Raw genomic sequence first — 26,990 nt, forward strand, 5'->3', positions numbered from 1 at the left:
ACTTTTGTTTTAAATCATCAGTTACTAGACACAGTTCAGATACAACATCAAACTTTTGGAGGTAAATGAAAGCATATTTTATGTTGGGAGTTTTGGGAAAGAGTCAACAACTTAAAAAGTAACTGTAAAGTTGCTAACTCAGTCTCATCTATATACAGGATAGAAGTTAACCAGCTCTATGGTTTCAGTTTTGAGCCTTAACTTCAATCCTTCAAGAAAACCGTAAGGTACTGAATGAGTCAGAGACTGTTGCAGGTGTCGGGCCTGTGAACTCACGTCGACGGCAGTCCATCAGGGTGGACTCTGGCACCTTAAATCGGAGGGACCCTCCTGCACCAGGAAGCCTTCCACCCACTTTCAAGAGCTCTTGTGCTCCAAATCCTTCTACACCAACCATGTCGATGACAGTCAAGTTATTCCTGCAGTGAAGGGAAGCACAGCAGAGTCAGCCCAGGCCTAGGCCACACAGTACTAAATTACATCCTAGACACAGCAGGAAAATAAGCTTTCATTAAGTCCCTGCAGCTTAGCTGGCGCCATTCCCGGCCAGTGACAAATGTAAAAGTGTGCTATCTCCTGCATCTCACAGACGGAGGTGGCTCCAGGAAACGCATGTGGGTCAGAGTGCACAGGCTGGCCGGAAGGGTGACTGACCACCACTGTACAACTGCCTGCCGCAAACCCAAGTTCAGGTTTCCCACACCAGGCTGCGGTGGCGGCCACACATCAAACCATGAAACGAAACGGCAGGCGCAGATGCTAACAAACCTGACAAAATGACAAAGTTTGTTTGTAGAGTGAATTAAGAAGTCCGCATAGCGGCTGTGCTGAGAAGAAACACTGCCTTACGGATGGGGTGACCCTAATTAGAATTCTCTTTCTTCTTAATCAAGCATCACCCTACAAACTACACAGAGCTAGTCAGAGTTCTATTAGTGCAGTAGAGCAGCCAGCGTCCCCTTGTTATTAACGGACACTGGGCCTGCTATGTGGACAGTTTAGTGGAGGCACACAAGACTAAAGTCCCAGGACCATGATGACAATGTCACAGAAGCACAGCAGGAATTTATCTATGTTTCTAACCATGCAAAAAACAATGAAATATGTTTATGTCTCTGAAGCTTGGTTAGCGATGTAAAAGCCTTTAAATGACAAATTTATAGAAAATACTGCATCAATAAAGAAACTGTCAAAAGGAAATGAACCACTATAGAAACCTTAACTTTCTTTTTAAGTCTGGGGAAGCAAAGTTTACTTATATACTGTCAGAAACGTTTCTTCAAGAATAGGCTTTAAATGGCATGCACAGCTCCACAGGAAGCTGGGGAGTCTTTGGGTCAAGGCTTATGAGCACAAACACCCTGGATTTTGTTTTAGCACATTTTCTTTTTAGTCTCAATCAGCTGCAGAACAACAATGCCACGTAAAGAAAGCCCAGTAAACTTTGTGCAGGTGATATGATACTACAAAGGCTACTGAGAAGTGTGATTTATTCAAATTTGGTTTGGGTTAGGCTCACCAATGCAGAGAATGTCAATTCAGGTCTATACTGTAGCTTTTGCAAGCAGACTCTCATAAAGATGACCCGATATGGAAAAAGTAAAGAATGAATGCAGTTTTCCTAGTTAAAGCAACAGGCATTTCTTTTTTCTTGGCCCGGTCCTTGAGGCTACAGGGCACTAGGTGGGGGAGGGGCTCCAAATGTACTCAAAGTCTTCAGCAGTGCTGCAATCATCGTATTGCTAAGGACAAAGATGTGTGTGAGGCTGTGTGTGAGCACGTTCTGCCTTTGGGGTCATATCCTATTCAACCAGGGTCTGAGTGAAATATACTCCCCTTCTGGAGATGCTGGCTTACTACGGGAGGAAGGTGACTGAAGCACAGGGATTAAGCGAGTTCCCTCTCTTCCTGACCCGTCACTACAATCAACTACAGTGGGAAAGTGCGTCAGCGAGAAGTGGACTCCGGGACCTGGGCACACCTACCGGATCAGTATGACGGAGGCAACTCTTCCATAGTGCACTGGTGTGAACACAACACCAACCCTTCTCATTTCCAATGGCTGCAAGTGCAGACGGAGCGCACCAAAACCGGAATCCTCAGACGGCTCACCCTGCGAGTCACAGAGCACGCCATGAAGCGCCTCAAGGCAGAGAGCACAGCCCAGCTGTAAGCTTGCTGCATCCCTCCTCACTGCTGGTTTCCTTTTCCCGCCTTATATTTGCGCTAGGACGGAACCCAAGGCCTTAGCTAGACAAGGTCAAACCACTGAGCTTCACCATCCTCTCAGCCTATCTGAATTTGTTTGTTCTGAGGCACTCAAGCTGGCAAATACTTCCTATGCTGTGTTTGAGAAACTTTGGTGGCAGCTTCAGGACCGTCTAGCGGGATACTGCAAAGTGGCTTTGCCTCCTGGCTAAGACGGGGTTGGAATTGAAAGCCTTCTATTCCAATGCGTTGACATGAAATAGTATCAGAAAACAGACTTTCTCTGCATGAATTCTATAGTGACTGAGCAAGAGCTTCCACTGCATCAGAGAAGCAGAGCTTGTGTTTAACAGTGAACTTAGGTTTACATAAACCATCTTCTTTACAGTTTCTCCAGTTAAAAGAGAGACCATTGTTAGTCACATTTGCCTTTATCCCCTGCACTACCCCTCTAAATAAATAATGTTTTTAGCACTTATAGGCAAGACTGTTTTACAAAAATATTTCTGCTGCTTCGTCTAGCTCATGAGAAGTGATTGGGTTTTAACAGGTGTAATATGTGATCTGCATGGTAACTTCTCCTTTCAGTTTTGTCTTTCATGCCTTGCTGCCATTTCCTGTACTACCTGGGAGAACAGATGGTGATGAAACTGGGTTCAATTCCAATAAAATTATAAACTCTGCAAGACAAAACTTCCTTATTAATAAATACAATATAAACACTGAACAAAAACCATTGCCAATCTTCTGTCTTAAATCTGTAATAATATCAACAGCAGCAGTCTATTAAGTGGCTTTTAAATGCCAGGCACTGGCTTATTTCATCCACATAAAACACCAGGCAGTCAATCTATTTGTGAACTGTGCTGCATCTTCAAGCTTTGTCATGAAGATCAAGTTGAGATGACACAACTGTCCACAGTCATAAAGGCAGATGGGCTCAAGGGTACTCTACCCAGCCCATGGCCAAAGAAGACAAAAGCACTCTTCTACAAAAAAGCCAACAAAAGCCCCTTTTATATAGAAGTTTTAAACTTTATTAAATATTTTATTACGCGCATATATGCTTGTGTGGTGTCTGCACATGCACCACTTGCTCGCAAGCCCCTGTGGAGATCAGAGGAAACCAGGGCAACCACTTGCACTGTGGTTACCAGCAACGTGAACCGCCATGTAGCTAGAACCCAAGGCTGGGCTCTCTGCAGAGGGGACAAGTGCTCTTAACCAGGACATCTCCAGCCCCACGAAAAAGAGTTTTTAACAATTTCCAGTTAAAATGTGAGCATCTTTTGTTGTTGTTTTTAACACAGTAACTTAACCTTTCCATCACAAAAGTGCTCTTTCTTGGGGGCAGGGACTCTCTAGTTGCCAATAAAAGCATCATCTAGATGAGTTGCCCAATTTGTTCAAATCTGGACAAAATAGAAAATAAGTTGCATTTTTTTTTTGAAATTTCAAGTTATAAATGACCCACTAAATGTAGGCAAAACATTTTTCAGTATTTTGAACTAATTATCTCCATTACCCTGGATGATACCTGGGAAAGAGGAGCAGAGGAGCAGAGAGGGGCAGGGTCACGGGAGAATGATGCTGTCCCACTACGGGATGATTTGCCCATTACTCTAAGTCTCTACTGCAAGGGCACCTAAGGCTCTCCTCCACTCTGGCTGAACCTTCCAGGCGATCTGTGGCCCCCTCCTGCTCCTCCACTTACACTGAGGCGATCTGTGTCCTCCTGTTCCTAAGTGTTTAGAGAAGGCATCTTAACTGCCTAGACACCTAAGAATTTTAAGGGAAACCTTTTTAACGGGGTCCTGAATATCACAGGAATCTGTTCAACTAAGACATATGAAAGCTTTTTGTGTGCTTGCTTGCTTTTTCAGACAAGATCTCTCTCTACATAACCCTGGCTATCCTGAACTCAATATGTAGACCAGGCTGGCCTCGAGCTCACAGAGATCTGCCTCCTTAGTGCTGGGACTAAAGGGGTGTACCGCCATGCCTGGCACACATTAGAACATATGTTTTCCCCGTACAATGAACTAAAAAGGAATATAAAGGAGCAAAGGGATGCTAAGAGAATTATAAATTAATTCTTAGACCTCTAGTTGTACTTTTGTTTGTTTTTTACATAGCTCAGTTTCAGTTGCTGTTTCTTCTTGTGCCTGAATCGAATCCATCCCCTTAAAATGATGCCAGGCTAAGCTGATCCTGCAGCACTATGGTATTAAAAACAAACAAGTAAACCCTGCTATGGACGTTCTATGTCCAGGGAAGGAAAACAAGAGCCAGCACAGAATACGCAGACACCAAAACGCAAGGTGGTCAGGCTGACTGCTTCTGCAGCCAGCAAGCCAGCCTTTTCAGGATGATGACCTCCTACCTGGGAAGGGCAAGCTTTAGTGAGCTGGAATTCACCAGTTGTGAAATTAATCATCTGCATATCTGTGCCAAACCTATAAACAAAACAAAAACTCCAATGTTCAAAACAGCATTGAGATCAGCCGATAGAGACTAACACGTATGTGCTCACCAACTCATTTCCACACTTCATACCATGCTAGGGCCCCCATGCTAGGGCCCCCCTAGCTCATCCCTTTTGCACACCCTCTGCAGCTGTGGGAAGTCCTCCATGAGTGAGTCAGGTAGACCAGAGTACAAAGATACAGCAACAGAGATTTATTTACATAGAAAGCAACACTTGCCTCCAGACAGCTTATGAAACTTAACGTAAGCTGCCCTCAACCAACTGCAGCTTCCGCTCCTGAGAACGGACGGTGTCTGGAGACACCACTGACATGGCAGGGGAATTCCTGCCAGCCTCAGAGTGGAAGGAGGGACACTCTAAGAACATCCACAACTCCATCCTGGTGAAGGCAGAGGTAGCACTTCACCCGCGCACCCTGCCTAGCGCTGCACTGAACTCGTTTCTTGGTCCTGAGAGAGGTGAAACTCACCACGCTGCCCAGGTGAGTCCCAAAAACTGATCACCCCAACTCAGACTCCCAAATGGTAGGGTTCCAGGCAGGTTCCACTGTCCCTGTCTTTAAATTCATTTCTCTGCTGCCAAACAACAACATAATTTAAAGGGTTCTCAATTTCAGAAGGCGACATGAAAAAAACTCAAGACGACAATGTTCCAGTGGAGGACAGACCAGGCAGTGACAGTGAAGATGCCCCCAAACAATGCTGAGATCCACATTAAGGCACAGGTGTCCAGGGACGAGGCTCCGGGTGGACGGGCTCACGCTATGGCCAGCCATACGGCTGGTAGAGGCTGCAGGGCTTGGAGTAGCTGAGTCTTAACAGAGCTGCCCAGGGGCCTGACCAGGGAGCTTCCTACCATTTGTGCAGCAGGTGCAGCGCGGCTTCAGGTTTTGGGTACAGGGAGAGAGGCAGGAGCTGCAGGGACACCGGCCGCGGGGATGGGTTCCTCACCACGAAGTATTTTACCTAGATTTGAGGAGAGGAGGGTTAGCACAGCAAAGAACACGGTATCCTACCAAAGGAGCACACCCTGCCTCCTGCCAGGACAGCCGCCACACAGCTCAGGAGGTAAACAGCTGGAGGACCCCCAAACACATCCATGTACGTGCACAGCACACGCTTAACCTTGGCTTAACCTTCGTCAGTCCCCAGCACTAGCTGTTGCGGTGGGTGATATCACGGAAGAATAGATAGGCCAGACCCAAGCTGATTAGAGCAAACCAAAAAGACAGTGCTAAGACGCTCGGTCTGAGTACAAAGGGGATAAAGGAAATCCCTGCACGGTAAGATGGTGATATCACTACAAAGCCTTGCCTACAAGAATGTAGATTAGGTAACAGCATCGTGATAAATGTTTCATTTATTCACTGTAGTCATTCTGGTTATGTAAGCAAATGTTCTGGTTTTTAAATAATTCCCACGGTCGGTTAGAGAAAGGGCAGCCCTAGTGTAGAACATTCAGTGGCTCATAAAACTACACATTTGCCAAAAGGGAGAAGGAACGGCCAGGAAAGTGTGACACATTAAATACCGAGGACTCTTGTGGCCAGGCCTCATAAACTGAGTTCAATACCTAGAACCCACAGGGCAAAAGAACCAACTCCAGACAGTAATCCTCTGATGTCCACTACACATTCACACACACACAATTAAATAAACAAACATAATGAGTAATGAGTCGTGGACGGGGCAGTTGGGGGCTCTGGTAATCTTGAAATGGGTAAGTTAGGCCAAAATGGTGCAGAGGCTCAGAGAGCAGTGTGGTGTGCACTGGAGCTCAGCATACAAGGTCATTAGCTCATTCCCTCAGCCTTTTCCTGCCATCCAGACTAGCTGGGACAAGTCCAGGAGGCAGAAAGCCACTGAGCTGAAGACGAGTCAACAGACACAGAGCATCCAGGAGCTAGCCGGCTCCCTCCAGATCTCCTGTGGCTGAGGGTCTCCATAATGCAGGAACCCGTTTCAGCCACTAGGAGCCAAGAATCTGTCTCCTGCAATCGGCTGAGTGTGCACCTCAGACCCTTGATGTCTGTGTTCAACGGCTGTGAGCTTAGTCTCTCTTCCCGTCCTGTGCCACGTCCCTACAGTATCCTAACGATGTCTCCGTGAAAACGTCAATTTCTTCTAAAAGAGCCTCCAGGTATAAATGCCCCAGTCCTCAAAAGGTCCAGGCTTGGGTGTCACTGACAGGACGCGAGTCCCTCTGTCCTTACCGCGCTGCTCCGGAGGGCGGTGGCACTGAAGCTCAACACAAGGCCAGGCTCCTGGACTAAACGAGGCAGAAGGGAAACAAACGGCTCTGACTCCTTGGACTTCTTTGCATAGGCAAACTGGGGCATGCCCAAAACGCTTCTCCTGGATAATTGGCAAGGAAAAAAGAAGAAACGTTTATGAAAAACAACCTTGATTTTTATATATATAAAGGTAAACACTAAATACCACTCCCTCTGAAAGGAACAAGAGCTCTCTAGGAATTGGCTTTTGGCAAAATTTGGAAAGACTGTGTGTATGGATGATCCCAGAAGTCTCTCAGCCCATGTTTTACCTGTCAGAGTCCCCAAGTTCAATGTCGGACATTAAGCACAAACGTCTGCACACATAAACACACAACTCAAACAAACAAACAAAAACCCATTTTACTGGAAGGCAAGTGTCCAGAGAACGACTGTGATTTTGGCACACCAGAGACACACAAGCTACCCTGAAGGGCATTTACAGTAAATTTGGAATTTGTTATCAAAACTAACCAGTGAGAGTGTTGACTGAGTGTGGGGAACTGGGTTTGGATTCCCAGGCTCAGTGAGAGCGTTGACTGAGTGTGGGGAACTGGGTTTGGATTCCCAGACTCAGTGAGAGCGTTGACTGAGTGTGGGGAACTGGGTTTGGATTCCCAGGCTCAGTGAGAGCGTTGACTGAGTGTGGGGAACTGGGTTTGGATTCCCAGACTCAGTGAGAGCGTTGACTGAGTGTGGGGAACTGGGTTTGGATTCCCAGGCTCAGTGAGAGCGTTGACTGAGTGTGGGGAACTGGGTTTGGATTCCCAGGCTCAGTGAGAGCGTTGACTGAGTGTGGGGAACTGGGTTTGGATTCCCAGACTCAGTGGGAGCATTGACTGAGTGTGGGGAACTGGGTTTGGATTCCCAGGCTCAGTGGGAGCGCTGACTGAGTGTGGGGAACTGGGTTTGGATTCCCAGGCTCAGTGGGAGTGTTGACTGAGTGTGGGGAACTGGGTTTGGATTCCCAGGCTCAGTGAGAGCGCTGACTGAGTGTGGGGAACTGGGTTTGGATTCCCAGCAGCCACAAAAGCAGCTGGGCCTAGGGGCCAGCACATGCTAGCTAAAAACAGCGAGCTCCAAGCTCAGCGAGAAGCTGTCTCAAGGGACGAAGGCAGAGAGAGACAGAGGACCACAGCATGTCCTTGTCAAGCTTCTGCATATCTGAGCAGGTGTGTGCACCCTTGCTCCGCACCCCCATGCAAACTAACAAACGGATGGGAGAAGTAACACCCACACACGAACTGGAAACTGGGTGCTCAACAGAGGCTCTGAAAGCAGTGTGTGCTAACAAACGCAGCCCACACAAAGGACCCTTTGCCTTACCATTCCACAGTCACTAGTGTAACTGAGAGAAGGCTCAGCCGTGAACATGACACCCATGGTGGCATGGTCTGAGGATCAGCATATTTCTATGATCAGACTACTAAATCACCAAAGGAAAAAGCTCTCCAAGGGGCTATCTGTCACGCATCACCTAAACTGCATGATTCAAATGAACAATGCTAACCCACAAAATGTCATCCATGTGGGTTCCTGATGTGACACAGTCCCAGCAACACATCAGCAGGGAGTCAGTCTTGAGAAAGCAATTAGAAAAACATAAAAAACAAAAACCACAGTGTGGGATTTCCTGTAAGATAACCAGCCTAGACTCAAATATAATAAAAACTGAAGACGGATGGGGTCCACTCTACAGAGTATGGAAACAAGACAACAGGGTGCAGCCCCGAACGTCCCTGGATTGAAACAAAGGAAACAGGTATTATAGGCCAACTAGGGAACTTTCAGTGTGGACTACCATGATATACTGCTGGTTACAGTGGTAATGTTAATTTAAGATATTCTCCCACCACTTTCTAATGCCATAATGAAAGCCTCAGTATAATGGCTAGCAAAGATTTTCCCAGTAAAGTACTGGGGGCTCAAGGATGAAATCCGCTCATTTTCAAACAACTCAAGAAAAATGAATATGCATAAAGACAAAAATAACACAGAGAAAAGGACAAAACGTTAAGACCTGATGAGCACACTCTAGAGAAACGTCTACTGCACTATCCCGTCACAACTTGAGGCTTGAAGTTTGTGCGCTCATCAACGAGTCCAGAGCACAGTGCACCACACAGCAGGTTTCTCCCGCTGACCTAAGAACGCACCTGCAAACATCACCACTTTTATATCTCTTCCAGCTTTCATACAGCTTATTTGCAAGGTCGGAGTCCATGTCCCAGGTGGACCGATCCAGAGAAAGGCTTCTATCCCAATTAGGATTTTCTGAAAGTTACATCAAATTCAAAATTTAGATTTACAAAGTACAATTAAGTTAGTACATAATGCCAAGGGCTGACCATTAAGCTTCACCAACTGAGGGGGCTGCGGAGTGGACAAATTCTGTTGCTTTCCTCTGAAAGTCCCTCTAACTCAATGGCCCATGATACATCAAATTAAACAAACGTGAAAAACAAAACTGAGGAGAATCATGTGGAGGTAATAACGGAAAAGACGCATGGCTCATGATAACAGCCTGAGACAAATGAAAACTATGCTTGCAACATTCTCAACAGCACTGCACGGAACGTGCAGAGCTGCTTCCACGGAGACCCCCTTTGGCAGTGGCATCTTTCAGGGCTGGATGTAGGTTGGGGATGTGGAGGGACAAGCAGTGATGCTCAGAAGAGGGCATGGCCAGGGGTCTCTGAGTTACTTCTCCTCTAGACATCTGCCCTGTCCTGTCTCTGCTAACAAGGGTGCTAGAAGAAAAAGAGGTTCTCCCAAAGGTAAGTCTGTGCTATAAAATTTTCCTTACATCAGAAATCTCATTAAATCAAAATACAAAAATAAAAGTCAAGCAAAACCCAGGAACAACGTCCAAACGTCCTCCAGGCCTTCACTGTCACAGCATGCTCTGCAGCTACAGATGACTCCCCAGGACTCTAAGTTCTACCAGCTTTCAGGTAAGAAACCCGACTTTCCAGATTTTCCTGGTGATAAGGTTGCTATCATCAAACGATATTATTTTAAATCTCTCACAAAAGCAAAAACTACATAGGAAAAAGAGAACATTCTCATTTCTACAAGTACTCTGGCTGAGTCTGGGGGATGACCAACTGTTTAAGGTCATTCTGTCAATGATCATGCTCTCAGCATAGAGCACAATGCAATTCCTTTAGTAGAATTAGTTATTTTTAATCCCACCTACAAATGTTAATTTCTATCACTGCTTTCCACTTCCCCCCAAACTGGAGTGCTACAGAAGTCCTAAAGCAAAATACTTACCTGTTTTTGATTTTCCCATGAAATAATGCATGCCACAATGTGCTATCACTTCAAACCCCAGACTCCCTTCCTAGATTGAAAAGTAACATATGAATAACTTAAAACACAACACTCAGCATAAAAATCCTAAACACTGACATACGAAGGAGACATTGGCCTCTACCTCCGTGGACTCCCCTTTAACCAGCAGCCAAACAACTAAGAAGCAATTTCTTTGCTCCTTTGTCAGCTCAGAAGTACCTGGCTGAGCCTCACAGAGTGACTCCAGTGACTTCCGGACAATCATCAATGCCTACGTGACACCGTGCTGTGGCTTCTGGACAACCATCAATGACTAGAACTACAACTCTGGCCCAGAAGACACCAAGCTGCCATAGGAATTAGCTGGAGCAGTTCTGGTGGCTTTGTGCTCTGCTGTCTTTAATGCCACCCTGATCCTCTAGGCAGGGTATCATGACCTACCCTAGTGACCTTCAGCTACCCCTCCTGCAGGTCTGGGGAGAGTTTTGCACGTGCTACTGAAGCCTGCCTCCTGCCTGCTCTCTTTAATTGCTCTTTTTATATGTATGTCTTAATTGGAAAAAGGGTATTTTTAAAGAAATCCCTCCTGTTCAAAATATGGCTAAATGGATGAACCTTATACTCTCAGGCTAAGTGTGAGGCATTTCTAACTATGAAACATCAACACTAATAAGTGAGAAAAATCATAAAGATGGTTGCATGAATGTCTCATTGCGGAAAACCAGAACTCAGTGCTATGCAGAATAGCTTGGCTCAAAAGGAAGCAATAACTAAATAAAAATAAACATTAAGAAAAAATGAGACATGCTTAAAGTAACCCAAAGTGAACACAATTTGCCCAGATTTTAGGAAGAAGTCTCTCATAAACCTTTTAGGCTTTAGACTGGATCGCTAAGAAAACTCAGTGATTATGTGTAACGGGATAATCACTTAAAGACACTGATTTAAACACTGAATAATCTGACTTAAACTGAAGCCCCTGCAAACATATTAAAAGCTCAACCGTGCTTCCTGCAGTAAGCAAACATCACTTCCCAGCTTTTAGGAATGGGAGCAAGAGATGTCGCTCAAGGCAGAGAAGCTGCCTGGCAAATACAGGACCCTGCGCTTGCTCCTCCACAGCAAAAGGAACTATAAAATTGATCAATCTACTGGTGATGATTACTGTATTACATAATCTTACTTCGTGAGAAATAACCTTTCCAAATCAAGATTTCCATATCTAAACAAGTCTGTCTTGGAATGCCCTTAAATTTCTAAGACAGCCTTAAAGAGAATATACTTAACTAAAGTAAATAAAAGTTAGGCATGGGGATACACGGCAACTGTAACTGCTAAAGGACACGACAGCACATGGTGTTGAGCACAATACCTTGGCTGGGGCCGAGAAAATCTGCAGAGGGATTGCAAAAGTGGCACCTGTGTTTGTAGTCAGAAATACACTGGTGAGTAGGTTTAGGGCAATGCCTTTAACAGCAAGTTTCAAAGAAAATAAATTCCAACAGCCTGGAGGTAGAAATAAAGGGCCAGGGAAACTCAGAACCTACAAAGAAAAGAAGCAAGAGGTTACTTCCGAGTGCTTGTGATGACTAAAATCACTATCGCATAATGCTAAATTTGTTCTGTAGTCTGGAAATTAGAATTTTACTGCATTTGTTCCAGATCAAAAGCCAAATAGTTATGATTTTGAACAAAGTTTATTTTTAGACACAGTGTTTTAAATGTCATAGCAGACACTGTGGAGTACCTTGTAAAACCATACACTTTAATCATGTTTACTCTGAAAGAGGGAAAGTTCAGACAGCTATCAAGTTAGCTCCTAAAAGTAACTGAAACGTTAAAAAGAAACCGTACCTGCTTTAAAAACATAAGCCAGGATCAGGTGTCATAGGCACTGGCTTCCTAGCCTGGTATTAAACAAAGCTTAAACTAGGCTAACATTGGAGAAAGAGGACTATGGATACCTTTAAAATGTGCCTGGCCTCCTTGGAAACAAACACATCTTTTATTACAATGCTCTGGTCAAAATGGCTGCGGCACCATACTGACCACTCCCCTGTTGCATTTTTGTGGCTCTCTATGTGGAACTGGGCTGTAGAGGCATCCACTCTGAAATACCTGTGAACAAAACACATGCACGTGACCAGCCCTGCATGCAGCACAGTTGTGTGTCTTTACGGAGCACAGACTTGAGAAAACAGGAGCAGAAAACATCCTCATGGGAAATGGCTACCAACAGCACCTCCCTCAGCCTCCTGGCTCCCTCACAGAGCACTACAGACGAGCCACGACCAGAGCAACACAGGATACAAATACAACTCAGAAAATACCACAAGAGCAATTTCTTCTGATTATCTGGTTCAAACCTACCCCCCAGCCCCAAAATGAATTATTTAGTCCCACTTTTTTTTGCTACAAAAGCCTTCTGTGTTAAACATACTAATGCAAGCAGTAACAATGGTCATGCTTTTAAAGCACTGCTAGATGATAAAACAACAAAACAAACAAAAAACCATAAAAACAAACAAACAAACTGGACTTCAGGAAAAGCCAGGGCAAACCTACCCCTGAACCACAGGAGAGGAGAGGCATGCTTTTATTGTTGGGGTGTTTTTTCTTTTCCTCACATCCACAATTCCACTGTCACATGAGGTACCTGCTGTGGGTACAAAGAAGCAAGTGTGAAGCACACATATTACTATCTTTCTTCTGTTAAACCTGAACAAAAATGAGACTGGATACATATACATTTGTAATTGCCTTCACTGCCTCCATTGGAAGAGCACAGAGGGCACACGGCTTGGTTTCGCTCTCGTCTTTCGTTCTTGCTGGCTGTTAACATCATCTGGAGCACAGCATCTACACTCTCCTCTCCCCCTCTTGTAAACCAGCCTCTCAATTCTTTCAGAGAAAAAAAAGTTGAAGTGAGTACTTTGAAGCTTTCCTTTACAAAGCTCTGTCTTCACTATAAACAGGAGACCCTTAGCTCTGCCAGAGGTGAGAAGGCAGCTTGCTGGGTGGAGTGAGGAGGAACACGTAGAGGAAGGGGAGAGAAAGAAATCCAAGCAGCCCAGCGGGCCGCGCTGGTGAATGGTACAGAAGCATGACCAAACAGCGTTTCCAGGCTCTTTTGATCTGGATCACGACATTAAACCACTGCTGCTGAATTCTTATCCCTACAGGGAACTGCTTCTACTCACAGTACACATGCTCCAAACCAAATTCAAACGTTCACAAACCCGGCCGACACGGCTCTACCTTTATTCCTCCCTCAACGGCCTCGACAGCAAAGACAGCTTTCTTGAGCACTCTGAAGGTATCCACCTTGCTCAGGGACACTCAGCCTTTAAACACCTAACATCCACCTTCTGCTTGCAGAGTGTGGGGGACTAGAGGCTGCCGGGTTTACCTTCCATACACGGACTCAGTGGAACCCGCCATGGGCCCTTAGTTCTGCGGTCAGTGTTTCTGTGTGCAGGCTTAGGGTTTTTGAGAAGGTAGAGCTGCAGCTGGCCTGAGTCCCTGGGCTCAAGCAATCCCCCTGTCTCCACTTCCACACTCACGGACCACAGGCACATGCTCCATGCTTGGCGTAGGTACAGTTTTGAAAACACAAACACCTCTAGGGCACAACTGCTAAACTAGAGTTGACAACTGACAATTGACAATTTTAAGTTTTCATAAAGATTAATCGGTTTCCTTCTCTAACAGTTTGTGCCAAGTCTCAGCTAAAACTTACATACATTTTTCCTTATTCATTATAAAAATGAATACTAACACCCGTTTTAAATCCTTGTTGATCTCTGTAATAAATTATATCTCGTGTGTTGCTTTAAATTGAAGTTCCTTAAATTTGAGTGAGTTTGGGTATGTCTTCCTGTGATTCAGATCCATAGGAATTCTTTTAAAGAACAATTTTTTATTGTAAATAATCTGACCACAGGTCCAAATTATTCTCCAGTTAACTGAACGGGGGCCCTGTGACTCTGCTCCCTGTGAAAGCAACAGGATATACACGCTGAACTGCAAGTCACCTAGTTAAGCTTGAACTCAAACTCTAACAGGCACAGAAAACACAGCAACTTTGCATTACACTGAAAGCTGTGCTTTACGGGAATCAGATCGACTTGGTTCCTTTAAACTGTGCTTCACCTGTAGCTGGAATGACACTGGATGACTGACAACTGAAGCGCCAGAGGACAGGCGTGCCGCTGTTTAAGCACGCACCTTTGCAAGTGAACGAGGCAATCTTTGTGAAGTTTGTTGTGGACGTCGGCAGCAGTACCGGTTCAAACTGCAGAGACAGGATGTTTTCCTGAGAGAGTTGATGCATATCCTGAAACAACAAGGAATAAACCCGACTCATTCCTCCTAACCAGGGAATCTCAGGAAAACAGCATTGATAAGACTGCCAGCAACTGCTCAGTAGATGTGTCTACAGGAGCAGAAAGGGGTGCTGACAATCCCCCCACAAACAGGGTGTTCACGGAAGGGAGAGTGGACTTAAATGACAGCAAAAGAAAACAGACACAAAGGCTCCTGGAAATCCCTGAGGACCTGTAGCAACTTCACCTGTAATTTCAAATTACTTTACGTACAAGCTTCAGCAATTACCTGTATCCAAATGAGGTTGTTTCCTGAATGCAAAACATACATATTTACTGCAGATTCATCTGTCCAAAAGAAGCAGAGCAGTGAGGTTAAAACAAAGAGCCACAGAATCTCCACAATGCAACACGGTAATACAGCATACATTTCTAAAAAGATGAAAATGTTTCTACAATACTGATATTGAATAAAAGGCCCATTTCTTTGGTCCCTTCTGGGGTGCATGCATGAACTGAGTGTTGGGGATTAAAGCTAGAGCATCATGTACATGGGACAGGTCTTTAAGTCACAGGGAGAGAGCACCTTATTTAAAACAAAACAAAACAACAAGTAAAAAACCTGATCATGTAGGTTCTCACACACGGAAGAACACTCAGGACCAAAACTGACATAGTGTGCTCTGTCTGAACCACAGTAACCAGCTGGACAGCTTCAAGCAAAGCTATGCTCTCCTGTCATCTGGACAGCTCCACGTTTCCTTACTTAAAGCCAGCACACTTGGGAGCAGTTAAACTCTAGCATTTCAGAAGGCGGGTTCTCCCCTTTATCCATCATCTAAATGGGTTCCCTATGGGGGAACAGCGGTCTTCTCAGCCTGCGTACCCACCTGGCCACTACAAAAGCCAACAAACTACAAACCAGAGGGCAGCTGAAGTTCTGCCATTCTAAAGACTGGGGGGGGGGGGGGGTGGTAAATGTTCAACAATGAAAGCTGTAGAGCTCAGTGATGCATTTGGGAAGCTATAGGCTCAGTCCCCAGCATGAGAGCGGTGGCTGGGAAGGAGGGCAGGCACTACACACCCCATTCTGCTCACTGCCAATAAATATGCTTTTCCAGATCACTTGTACCATTCTCTCTTTGAATGAGCAATAAATATAAACTCGCATGCCAACACAGCTGTTATAACCAATACATAACACAACTCCCATGTTATGAATCTCATGTATCAGAGTGTGCATCTCCTGCATGTGTTCTTCAGAAGTTGGACTGCCAAAATAGGCTATTTCTATCTAGTAAGAGGAGGTCTCCTCCAAGTTGTCCAATGTCCAGAACCAACTGCTATCAGCTACGAAGAGCATGGAACAGCATGATCTGGTCAACGGAGCTTCAGCAACTCGGAAACTCTGGAGAAAGACTCGGGACTTCAAAGACTCGGGACTTCAAACCCTTTGCCAATGTTTATTTTAGGCCATCATGCCCATTTCTTTTGCTTACTATCTGCAAAATGCCAAGAAAAATTATTCCCAAAGAGACTCAAAACAGCTTGCTGTGGTCACCTAACTTCCCTGAAATAGCACAGCCAGAGTAGCTGCAGACTGAGAACCAGTTCCTGCTGCAATCTACCCAAAGGAGAGGCTCTTTGTCTTGATTCTTTGGTAAAACTGAGTAACGATTCAGGGAAACCTAGCCATGCTGCAAGAGAAGGGTTTGAAGCTTTACTTTTTTGGCAGAGCTAGAGGGGGGAGAGCCAGGTCCCGGTGCACAGTCCACTGAGCGACAGTTCCACAACAAAAACTATGACATCCCACCTTACCTGAGGCCTCCGTCTCCTCAGTGGCTACATAAACAATAGAGAGATGATCCAACAGCGCTTGAGTATTGTCTTCAGGATGCTTTGAGGAGTTTTCCACTGCTACAATTATGCTCATCTCCAAGTGGAACGCATCATCAGACCCCAGATAGCAGCTCTGAAATGGGAGGCGAGGGGAAAGGAGAAAAGCTCAAAACCAAATATCTCAACTTTGTGACTGCATGTTTTTGAAAAAAAGAAACACTCAAGGCAACAGCGTGCTTATGGTGAGAAGCAGCACTGCTTTCATTTTGATTTTAAGAGGCAGGAAAGAAAACAGAGATCTGCTAAATATTGTTTTACCTTTAATTGCCGACACACTTTATTATGTAAACTGCATTCCAGTTGCACCCGCAGGAGGCTAGTATTAGTGGTTTCTGCCTGAAAGAAAGAGGGAAAAGAACTTAAGAGGAGGCTAAAAGTATCAACCAGCCTTACTAGGAACAGTCATTTACTCAACAAATGCTGTGTGTAATATTGTACTGAAAACATATTCTGTTGTCACTAGGCTTACATTCTAAAGGAAGGAGAAAATGAAGATTTCTAGGAAGGCGGGAAGCAGTTAAGAATGCCCCAAGTGTACATATGAGCACTGTCTTGAGTGTGATTAACATCTGGTTTAAACAAAGAAGTATACTCTTATTTTAAAGTGGATTTACCCAGTAATAATCAACTTACTGTTTTTATTTTAAGATACATTCTTGTTTGTGCACGCATACACACATGCACGCACAAACATGCACACAAGTATGCACACGCCTCATGAGTGCTGGTGTCCGAGGAGGCCAGAAGAGAGCATTAGATAACTTGGAGCTAGGGTTAGAGGCAATTGTGAGCCTCCTGACACAGTGGCTGAAAACCAGAAGGAGGTCCTTTGCAAGGGCAGCAAGTGCTCTCCCCTGCACAATGCTTGTCTGCCTTTGAAACAGTCTCACGGTGTAGCCCTTCCTTGCCCCGAATGCTGAGGGTCCAGGTACACCCTCCTACACCCAACCTTGCGTTCTGCAGTTTTAACGGGTGCCTTCGGTTCAATGACCACTAGAAGCCATGACCCTGGAGTCTGACAGAAACCTCAAAAATAGGTGATAATGTCAACACCAGTCTTTTTTAACATGTGAAAGAACTATGGAAGAAAGACAAAAGTAGTAAGAACGCAGGACTCTGTCAAGTTCAAAGATCTCAGCCATCTTTGACAGAACTTCAAGGAAAGGAAATGAACAACCCAATCAAAGAGGGACCCAGCTGTCCAGGCCAGGGTGGGTCTGCAGACAGAGGAGGAGGCAGGGAAGTTAGCATGCCAGTCTCAGGACCTCAGGTGAGAACTCAGAGGTTGTCTTGATGAGGTCTCTGTCAGTCATTACAAAAGGAACATACTTGGCCAAGGATCCAGAGTCCGAGCACTGGGAAAGCTCAGCCAAGGGGAGGCTTGCTTAGCTATGTGTGAGCACCTGATTCCAAGAGAGAGGCACTGTTAAGCAGAATCACTACCATCATATTTGATTTGCTGGTATAGGTCCTGCTGAGAATATATGTTAGGGGTTATGGTGTAACCCCCAATGGTAAAGCAAATGCTTTCTGATATTTTGAGGCCCTGGGTCCACTAGCTCATTCTCCAACACTAAAAAGAATTGCTTTGGTTCTCATTCGTGGCATTAAAGTCTAGGAGAGAAAAGAATAAAGTTTTTAAGTACAGTATGAAATGTTCAAGATACTGTGAGCGTGTAATCAACGACTTAGAAAATTACTGCTATAAATAACATTCTACACACTCTAAAACAAAGCAATCCTCAGAGGGTGCTAGGGCAGCCTCGTTGCTAGGTGTACCCCACTGCTCTTCCAGGGAGTGTCTAAGCCACTGGCTAAGGAGTGTCTTCTCTCTCTGTCCCTAATGCTGCACACACACTGCAGAGTCGCACTGTATAAACACGGACCTTTTCTAAGTCAAGATATGGACCACAGAGAGAAGGACCACTCTTCAGTCAAGGGTACATGGGGATCCATGCTCTCAAAGCAATAAGATAAGTAAATCCCTCCACTGAAGACATGAACCAAAAATGCCCACTACTGGTCCAGACTAAAGGGTAGCCACAAGCAACAGCCACACAGCCTGGCTCAACAGACACATCTTTAACGGAGGTTTACCTGCTTGTGTCCCTGTTCATCGGATGTGGTTCATCTGGATGCTGTTTCTTATGCTTTCCTCCCCCTCCCAAGGGTACTCTCCAACAAGCTGGGCCCTCAGCACATGTTTATGTAGTGCAGGCCTTGCTGCATGCGTGGCTGCACACTCACCGCCAGTTAGCATCACTATTGACCAGTCCTGCCACTATTCACACAGCTGTTTACCAAAACTCAAGAGACACAACTTCACTTCGCTGTCCCCCTCCATTAAGTTAGGTCAAGATTAAGTTCCACTGGCCTCCTCTGTCCCCTGGAGCCCGAGTCTGTCCCCGCTCCTGACAGTGGAGGCCCAGGATGGCAAACTGCCCCAGCCCAACAGCCACGCTTCCACCCAAGTAGACACTGGTGTACGGCTGGCAAACCGGCAGAGGCTGCGCAGCCGCCGCGGAGCCGGGAAACCTGAGCCAGGCAACGACCTGGCAGCAACCTAAAGGGAAGAAGCAAAGCCTCTAAAACAAGAGTAAACTAAATGCTGGCGTGTCGTGCATGCTCTGACCTCAGAATTTCCATTTTAATGGGGAAAAACATATCAACATATTTTAAAGTGTACACATTTATAAAAAGGTGGGTTTCTTTTTTTAATTTTAAAAAGTTTTCTTCCCTCTAACATTTCTATGAATGGAGAAATAATGTGAAGAGTTCAGAATGACAATTTAAATACAATTAAGAACTCAGTCACCTGGTATCATTTAAAGGCTAATGTTCTGTTATCCTGGTAAATTTTTGCATGGGTGATTTTTATAATCTGCCGTTTTAAATAGGATATAATGTGCTCAGCAGACACATAACAAAAAGAAAACGCTAAAGATAGAGTGTTTTTTATTCTAAGGGCTTGAAAAAAATAAGTTTTTTATTTTGAAATATTTCCATGTCATTAGCTCTTCTGAGGTTGGAACTTGTGTCTAAACACAAAATTAATTTATGTTTTATACATTTTATACGTAGAGCTTGGACACATTTCCACACAGCACTTTTAAAGCAATTTGTCAGTGAGAAAATTTGTGTACACTGTACTATCACGTTTGTGGTGTCCTGTTGGGGCTCAAATATTTTTCAGATCTTAGAGCACTCTGGATTTCAGATTCTCTGATTTAGGGAGACTCACACTGTACTGTTTCATTTATCATAGACTGTATTTCAGAACTCCACAAGGGGGAGCAGAAGTACGTCTACGCACTGCCCATGATCTGTGTGAATTTGTCAAAGAGGAGCTGAAAAGTTGATCCAGAGTGCCGGGGCAGTTGAGAAAACCAATCAACCAATCAACCAACCAACCAACCAGCCAGCCAACCAACCAACCATCCATCCATCCTCTATGTTTGAAGCTTCCCATTTTACTTTGCTAAGTTAGTGCCTAACATATCTTAAGTCTTTATTTAAAAAATAACATGGCAGTATTCCCTTTTAGACACGGGAACCACAGCTCGGAGGAGGGGTCTATGACTTACCAAAGGTCCTGGAGCCAGCTAGTGAGAGAAATTCTTTTTACAAACCAGCACTTCAAGAAACCAGAGTAGGGCTGAAGAGATGTCTCAGCGGTTAAGGGCACTGATTGCTTGCTCTTCCCAAGGTCCTGAGTTCAATTCCTAGCAACCACATGGTGCTCACAACCACCTGTAATGGGATCTGATGCCCTCTTCTGGTATGTGTGAAGATGGAGCACTCATATATAAAATAAGTAAATATTAAAAAGAAAGAAAGAAACCAGAATATATTGAGCTTTTTCTTCCTAGGTACATAAAAGACCAGAACTGCGCCAGCACTGACTTAAGATTTTCAAATCCATTCCAAGATATTGCCCTCAAGAAAACAGAAATGCTTTTAGCCACCTTTGTGCAGAGCCTCGTGGTTTTGTGGTAAAAAGGAGTGTAAAGAACTGGAAAATGAGACCTAAAAATTCATCTTGGTCTTCTCGCTAAGCCATTTAAGAGCAAAGCATGAAGTTCTGAGGCTGTGTGATGAAACAGGAAAAAGCCTAAAGCCCTAAGTCATTCTGATGACTTCTACCAATGACAGCCACACAGCCAGCCACCTGACCACAGAGCAAGGAGAGTCCTCGCTGCAATCACCCAGACCACAAGAACAAGGCCCTTGAGCCGGGGTTTCCAAATCAAAGTTGCCTTGGAAAGCCCCACCATTACAGCTAAATCTTTTGTGCCCACACGCCTATCAGTAAGGACACAGTTCTGTACAAGCCAGGGGATGTCCAGGTGACATCCCAACGGACTCTGCATAGCAATGGCCTTCTATAAAATGAGAGCTTCCCCAGGCCCTGCCCCTGGCACACAACTCTCAGGTGTTATGACCAACTACCATTCAGCGTTTGACAGACAGGCCGAGCTGAGTTACCAGGAAGTGCAGCATAGCTGTTTCTCCCTGGTACTAAAGAGTAATTCTGCTGCAATCCCACCACTAGCTTCTATCCTCTGACGGAGATTAGAAAACAAAAACCTTTCTCATCTTGCCAGATACAAAACATGCGCGGAAATCTAGAGGTGCCTGGAATTGTTTTGTTCTGAAGAAAGAGAGCAAGTCCATATCACTCCAAGGACTGTCTGCTGCCCGCTGCCTTATCCAGACCCCACTTCCATCCTCAGGAGAGTCACTGAGTTCACGCTGGGCAGGGGAGTGGGGGCAGGGGGCTTACTCCTATTTCTTCACTCACAGTTACTGCACTTCCTCAGCTTAATCCCAAAACTGATAATTTAGATGTCTGTGGAAGGTGGCTTTCCCACATTAAAGCTGCGGAGACTCTTCTTCCTCACTCCTCCTTTTCTAAGGGAAATCTTTTGCTCCTAAAATACTTCAAATTCTTTTCATCTACTGTAACAGTTCAGAACCCAAAGGCTGTGGTGGAGGGGGGCAGTGGGTGGGGTGAGGATGGGGCATACACATATGTACTGCCCATCCCCCACCCCCAACAAATTTGCCAGAGAACTTGAAGGACAGATGCACGCAATCAGAGACTAACCTCTAGGTAAGGAGGAAGAGTAACCCAAAGGCAAGTAGCCTATTCGACAAACAATCTGGCTTCTCCATCTGAAGGGTTTCTGGCACCACTGTTTCCTCCCCCCTCTTTGCTTCCTGGCCACCGCAAGGTGAACAGCTTGGTTCTGTCCGACCACACACATGCACCATGACACACTGCCTTGCCCTGACCCAAGCTCAGCATGCTGGGAGTCATGTGTTCATGGGCTGAAAGCAAGAGTCAAAGTCAGTCTTTCCTCTTCTTTTTAATTTAAAAGTTGGGGGTACGGATAGATGGACGGATGGACACATGTATCACACCTAGGGCACATATGTCAAAGCCAGAGGGAGACAGCAGGTAACCTGCTGCATCACTCTGTGCCTTACTCCTGTGAGACAGCCACACATGAATCTGCAGCTAGGCTGGCTGCCAGCAAGCGACCTGCCTGTCTCCACCCTGGTACAGCAGGAATACTATAGGCCTGTGTCATGCTGGGGATTTGACCTCAGATCCTCAGGCTTGTGCTGCCTGACACTTGACAGCCTTGCTCATAATAGGTGTGGTCAAGGGCAAGAGCACTTCCCATTGCATCTAAAAGTTTACTCAAAGCTATAGGTAGGAGCAGAGCCAAGGGTGCTGGCTCTTGGGCCCCCTCAGGAATGTGCTGAGGGGTAGGTAGCTCTCTGGCTGCAAGTAGGCAGTACAGAAGAGAAACCTTCCCTAAGAAATAGGTCGGAGACATCCAGGGTCCAGAGTGAGAGGTGACGGAGTCCAGTGCATCCCACATCTCAGCCTGAGGACTCTGCATTCAGCTGAGTGTTTCGGGAACAGACAGAGCCACAAAGCAGTGGGGCAGAAAGTCAGCGTCTCAGGTGCCACCTCCTCTCAACTCCACAGCACCCAACAAGCCTCTTTACCAACATCACAGTCGCCCACCAAACAGTACGCGCAGAAGGTCTTGGGCTCGAAACGACCGGTGGAGCCTATGCTACCGTCTCCACCATCCTCTGTCTGGGGCACATGAAAGGCACTGGGGACAGGCTTGCTTAGGCTGCGGTCCAGAGAGTGGGAGGAGCACACCTTCTCATTCAGGGTACACAGACTGATGCTCTGACGCTTCTGGGGTCGTACTAGGACTTGAGACACAGGGAGGCTCGGGAGAACCTTAGGAGTGGAGTGTATGCCAGCACTGGGATCCCAGGAAAGCCACACACAGCATGAGGGGGCCCTGGATGTAGCCGCCAAAGGGTCCCCAGCTGCACGCAGCCACGGAGAAGCTCTCTGGCCAAGACAAAGAAAACAAGGAAAGGACTTCACATTCTTTGTCTATGAACTCATGGGCCAAGATAATTTGATATGGGTCTATAGCCTCAAACTTCCATGCCAGAAGACTAAATCAGAATTTGAACGTTTTCCTTGAGAGTTTTGTAATAGAAAGTTTATATTCAAACCTGTTTCTAAAGTCATGAGGAATGCATTTAGCTGTGTTTTGGGAACTGTTTCTAAGCTCTTTATATGACTTGATGTGTTCAGTAGCTATCTGAGTCTACCATGCAGGGCTATTAACACTTTGTGGATAAACGGAGGCACAGCAAGGTTACCTGACTGTTGAGGCCATCTGCACAGAACGGTGATTGCTGTGCAGGCCATCAGGTTTGGGGCTTCTCCTTACCCACCACACATCACTGGACAGGGCAAGCTAGCCTTCAGAGAGTCTTAACACTGGTATGACCCCACTAAAGAATTCATGAGCTGCCCTAGGAATCACAGCTGAGGACTTGGAATGGAGAAAGATGCAGAAACAAGTGTTTGAGCTTGGCGCCCCTTCAGTATTCCTACTGGATTTTAAGGCATAGGGAGGCTGTTTCTAGGGGGGGAGGCAGGCACCAGGAGGTGGAGCACATCGGCCCCTCTCCTCCTCCAGCTCTGTAAGTATGTCAACTGGCCCCAGACTATAAGAATCCCTCCTTCTCCAGCTCTCCTGCCTGCTCAGCCCTGCTGCCTTCCTTGGAGGCACAGTGGTTCCTGGGATGAGCAACGAATTAGGATCCTGTGCTGCAGGGGAGCAGGCGGCTTTTCCCTTCTCTGTGCCAGGGTGAGGGAGTCTCCTTCAGCTTCAAGATGCCCTCCATGGCCCAGGTGGCCTGCCCTGGGGACAGGGAAAGTGACTCACCCCGGATAGTAAAAGAAAGCTTGCCTCCGTCATAAACACGCTGTGCTATTCTTTTATTTCTCTAATTCTTAGTTCTTTGCTCAACTTTCTTCTTTTGATTTTGTTTGAGACAAGAGGGTCACTATGTAGCCCAGGTTAGCATCAAACTCTTAACCTCAGGCTCTCTAGGGCTCAAGTGCTGGCTCTCCCCCAAAACTGCCTTCCCATTTTTGAGGTAGGGCCTGGCCAGAACTCAGAATTCTGTCTTCTGAGTGCTGGGGTAAAGCATCCTATACCCATGCCTGGCCCAACCCTGCCTAGCTTTCTAACCCGAGTCTCCACACACAGTGAGTTCAGAACAGCAGCAAGGAGGCGGCTTAAGTTTTCTAACAAGTTTCTGCAGTAATCTAATACAATGAATATTTGAAAGAAATACTGTTAGTATTTAGGCAGCCTGCTTCTGGGTTGCCCAATAACCTATGATGTCATTATGGGTCACCCCCCTGGCAGCTGAACAGAAGCTGTAAAAGGACCAACCCGCCACTTTGTCTCCCTTACCTTCTTGTTCTTGCGTTCTCTTGCTGTCTCCTGCTCTCTCCCTTTCTCTGTCGGAGCGCCCCCTCCCCTCCCCCTCTATCATGTCTTGTTCTCTCCATCCTCTACTGTGTCTTCCCCACACAGTACAGCAGCATGTCCCTCTATCATGTCTTGCTCTTTCCATCCAGTAAACCTCTTTCATATAATATCTGTTGTGCCCATCATCATCAGTTCAGCCATAATTTCATAAAGAGTGTATAATTTCCTTTTAAGGTTACTTAATTCTCTATTAATGGAATCAATTATTATTCTGCATGTAATACATGTAATACTGCTGGACTGTATCACGTATTACTTAGGACATAAGCTTGTTGCAGCTGTAATCCAGTAAAGAAGAACATAAAAAGCCTATCTAAACCTCAAGTGCTTCAGAGAAGTGCTCGTTGCACTCAGCTAACCACAGAGAACAATCTGGAGATCAAGACCGTATTCGAGCCTTGACCTTTTTCTATCGCGTACAACAGTCAGGACAGCGGGACCACCGTGGGGCCTTAAACTTTCCCTATTTTCTATGTTCTCCTCCACATCCTAGATTAGGGTTTTGTAGCACATTTTAAAAACCAAACAACAGTGTTAGGTAGGTACAAAACAAGCTTTAGCCTTACTGGGCAAACCCTTGTTGCTGAAAACATGAACCCCTGTGAGTCTTGGCACTGATATTTATGGATTAAAAACAAACAAACAAACAACAAACAAAACATGTCCTTTTCATTTCTCCCTTGTCCAACCGTGAGTGAAAAATAGTCCCTCAAGTCTCCTTCCAGATACTGGTTTTATCACTTCCGCCATCCCACTGTCACACTAACCTGACAGGGATCAGCACCCAGGAAGGCAACTATCTGACAGCAACTACTTGGACACCCTCCCATCAGGCTCCAGCACCTGTTCGAGCATGGGCCTGACAGCAGCACCAACAGCAAAGGCTGTGCAAATCCTCCAAGGCTAATGACTCCTGGTCAGAGGGGATCAGACATCACGCAGCCAAGAAAGTGTCTCCCCACACAGTACAGCAGCATGCCCGCTGGTGGGGAGCGGCCTCGCCCACCCACAAATTAGAAAATTACAAGCCAAGAGGTATAATGATGGTGACCTTTGCCAAGTACGGCTGTGTTTTGTGGTATCTTTTGATTTTGTATTAACACATGTTCGCTGATTTATCAGCAGCGTTCAGCGTGGTGTCTTCACACACAGCAAATCCACCTCAACTGCACACTCTACTTCTTACTTCTCTGGTTTGTTTCCCATGTTTCCTCACAAATCCGTAAGTTTTGTCATCTCAGACTCTCTTGAAAACAGTCCATTTAAAAAGTGTGTTGCCATGCACATGTGTGTACATGCAGTAATACTCTGTTCCACGGAGTCCCTTTAATTCTAACTCCTCTAGGCTTCCCATAACTTCATTTTAGACAATTATTTACAATGGTTCCAAAAATGTAAGTTCTTTTTAGCCTTTCACACAAATGGTGGGTAAGGGGACAACACGTTTCAAAAACTGTTTTGACCAAATAAATCAATACAACATTCTCCAAGCGAGCAGCCTAGGTCCAAGAAAGTATTGAAGAAAATGTTGTTTGTTTGTTTTAATATGTTTCATGGGTGCAACCCCTAGACAAAGAGCTACAGGTGATTAGTAACTTCGGAGAGAGAGGGAGCCAGTCTTCCCAGGGATGAGAGCCCTAATTGGTTATCCAATACCAGGTGGGCATCTGGAAACATATACCTCCAAACAACACTGAACAGGCTCAGCAGGTTGTATTTATATAGTTATCTGTGTATTTATATGTATGTAAACATAATAGTTTCAGAAAAAGAGGTCACAAATATGAGAAAGAGTTCATGCACGGGGTTGGAAGAAGGGAAGGGAGAGGTATAATGAAACTATATTTTAACTATTAAGAACTGAAAATAACATCGTATTTTAATTATTAAGAACTGTGACTACACTGTGCTAATTGGTTTCTCATTAGCTTGACACCAGCTGACAAGGGTCATCTGAGAAAAGGAAACTTCAGAGGAGAAAGACTGGCCCATAGGCAAGCCTGTGAGGCGTGTAACTGATTAATAATTGATCCGGAGGGCTCCGCTCACAGGGGCCAGCGGCACCTCTGGGCAGTGGGTCCTGGATGGTATAAGGAAAAAACTGAGCAAGCCACAGGAAGCAGGCCAGTGAGCAGCACCCTCCATGGCCTCTGCACCAGCTCTGCCTCCAGCTTCCTGCCTTGGCTTCTCTCAGCGGTCTCAGGATACAGAAGCCCAATAAGCCCTTTTCTCCCCAAGCTGGTTTTGGCCAGGCTGTGCATCACAGCAATAAAAACCAACTATGAATAAACATCTTGTGAGCTAACACAGTGTTTACGGACTCCGCCCACCACACAGCTATACCACGAGAGCACATGGTCAACCCTGTCAAACATGTCCACGTGGACTGCCTAATCCCAGGTTGGAAGTGGTTCTAAAACGATGCTAAGCCGACAGTTCAGTTGGGCAAGTCCCTCTTCCGCTGTGGAGCTTCAAACTGTCTCTAGTTTTGTTGCCATAATAAAAATGCTGTAAAAAAGTTTTACTGGCATTTTCCTTTCCTGTATCATGAATAACTGAATACAGAAAAAAATCATGGCATTTACTACATTTGGGGGGAAAAATTAAAG

The 26,990-nt window shown here is 45.5% G+C and overlaps 1 protein-coding gene across 6 annotated transcripts in view; it reads right to left on the minus strand.

Moving 5' to 3' along the window:
- Tmem131l (transmembrane 131 like) overlaps window positions 1–26,990 on the minus strand; it is a 130,756-nt gene that overhangs the window by 24,313 nt on the left and 79,453 nt on the right. For 5 of the 6 annotated variants that reach the window (XR_009590134.1, XM_060378497.1, XM_060378496.1 and 2 more), the window contains 14 exons: window positions 16,748–16,825; window positions 16,409–16,562; window positions 14,880–14,938; window positions 14,493–14,601; window positions 12,831–12,924; window positions 12,230–12,383; window positions 11,638–11,808; window positions 10,245–10,314; window positions 9,125–9,242; window positions 6,909–7,050; window positions 5,552–5,661; window positions 4,592–4,664; window positions 1,986–2,113; window positions 277–419 (listed from right to left, as the gene is read on the minus strand). Coding sequence is in view for 5 of the 6 variants with exons in the window: in XM_060378497.1 (XP_060234480.1) it covers window positions 277–419; window positions 1,986–2,113; window positions 4,592–4,664; window positions 5,552–5,661; window positions 6,909–7,050; window positions 9,125–9,242; window positions 10,245–10,314; window positions 11,638–11,808; window positions 12,230–12,383; window positions 12,831–12,924; window positions 14,493–14,601; window positions 14,880–14,938; window positions 16,409–16,562; window positions 16,748–16,825 (1,603 nt within the window). In the remaining variant the exon portion in view is untranslated. The remainder of the gene's footprint in view (window positions 1–276; window positions 420–1,985; window positions 2,114–4,591; window positions 4,665–5,551; window positions 5,662–6,908; window positions 7,051–9,124; window positions 9,243–10,244; window positions 10,315–11,637; window positions 11,809–12,229; window positions 12,384–12,830; window positions 12,925–14,492; window positions 14,602–14,879; window positions 14,939–16,408; window positions 16,563–16,747; window positions 16,826–26,990) is intronic. The other variant, XM_021649649.2, reaches the window with a different exon arrangement.

The sequence above is a fragment of the Meriones unguiculatus genome, chromosome 2 (assembly GCF_030254825.1).
Source record: "Meriones unguiculatus strain TT.TT164.6M chromosome 2, Bangor_MerUng_6.1, whole genome shotgun sequence".
Classification (NCBI taxonomy): Eukaryota; Metazoa; Chordata; class Mammalia; order Rodentia; family Muridae; genus Meriones; species Meriones unguiculatus.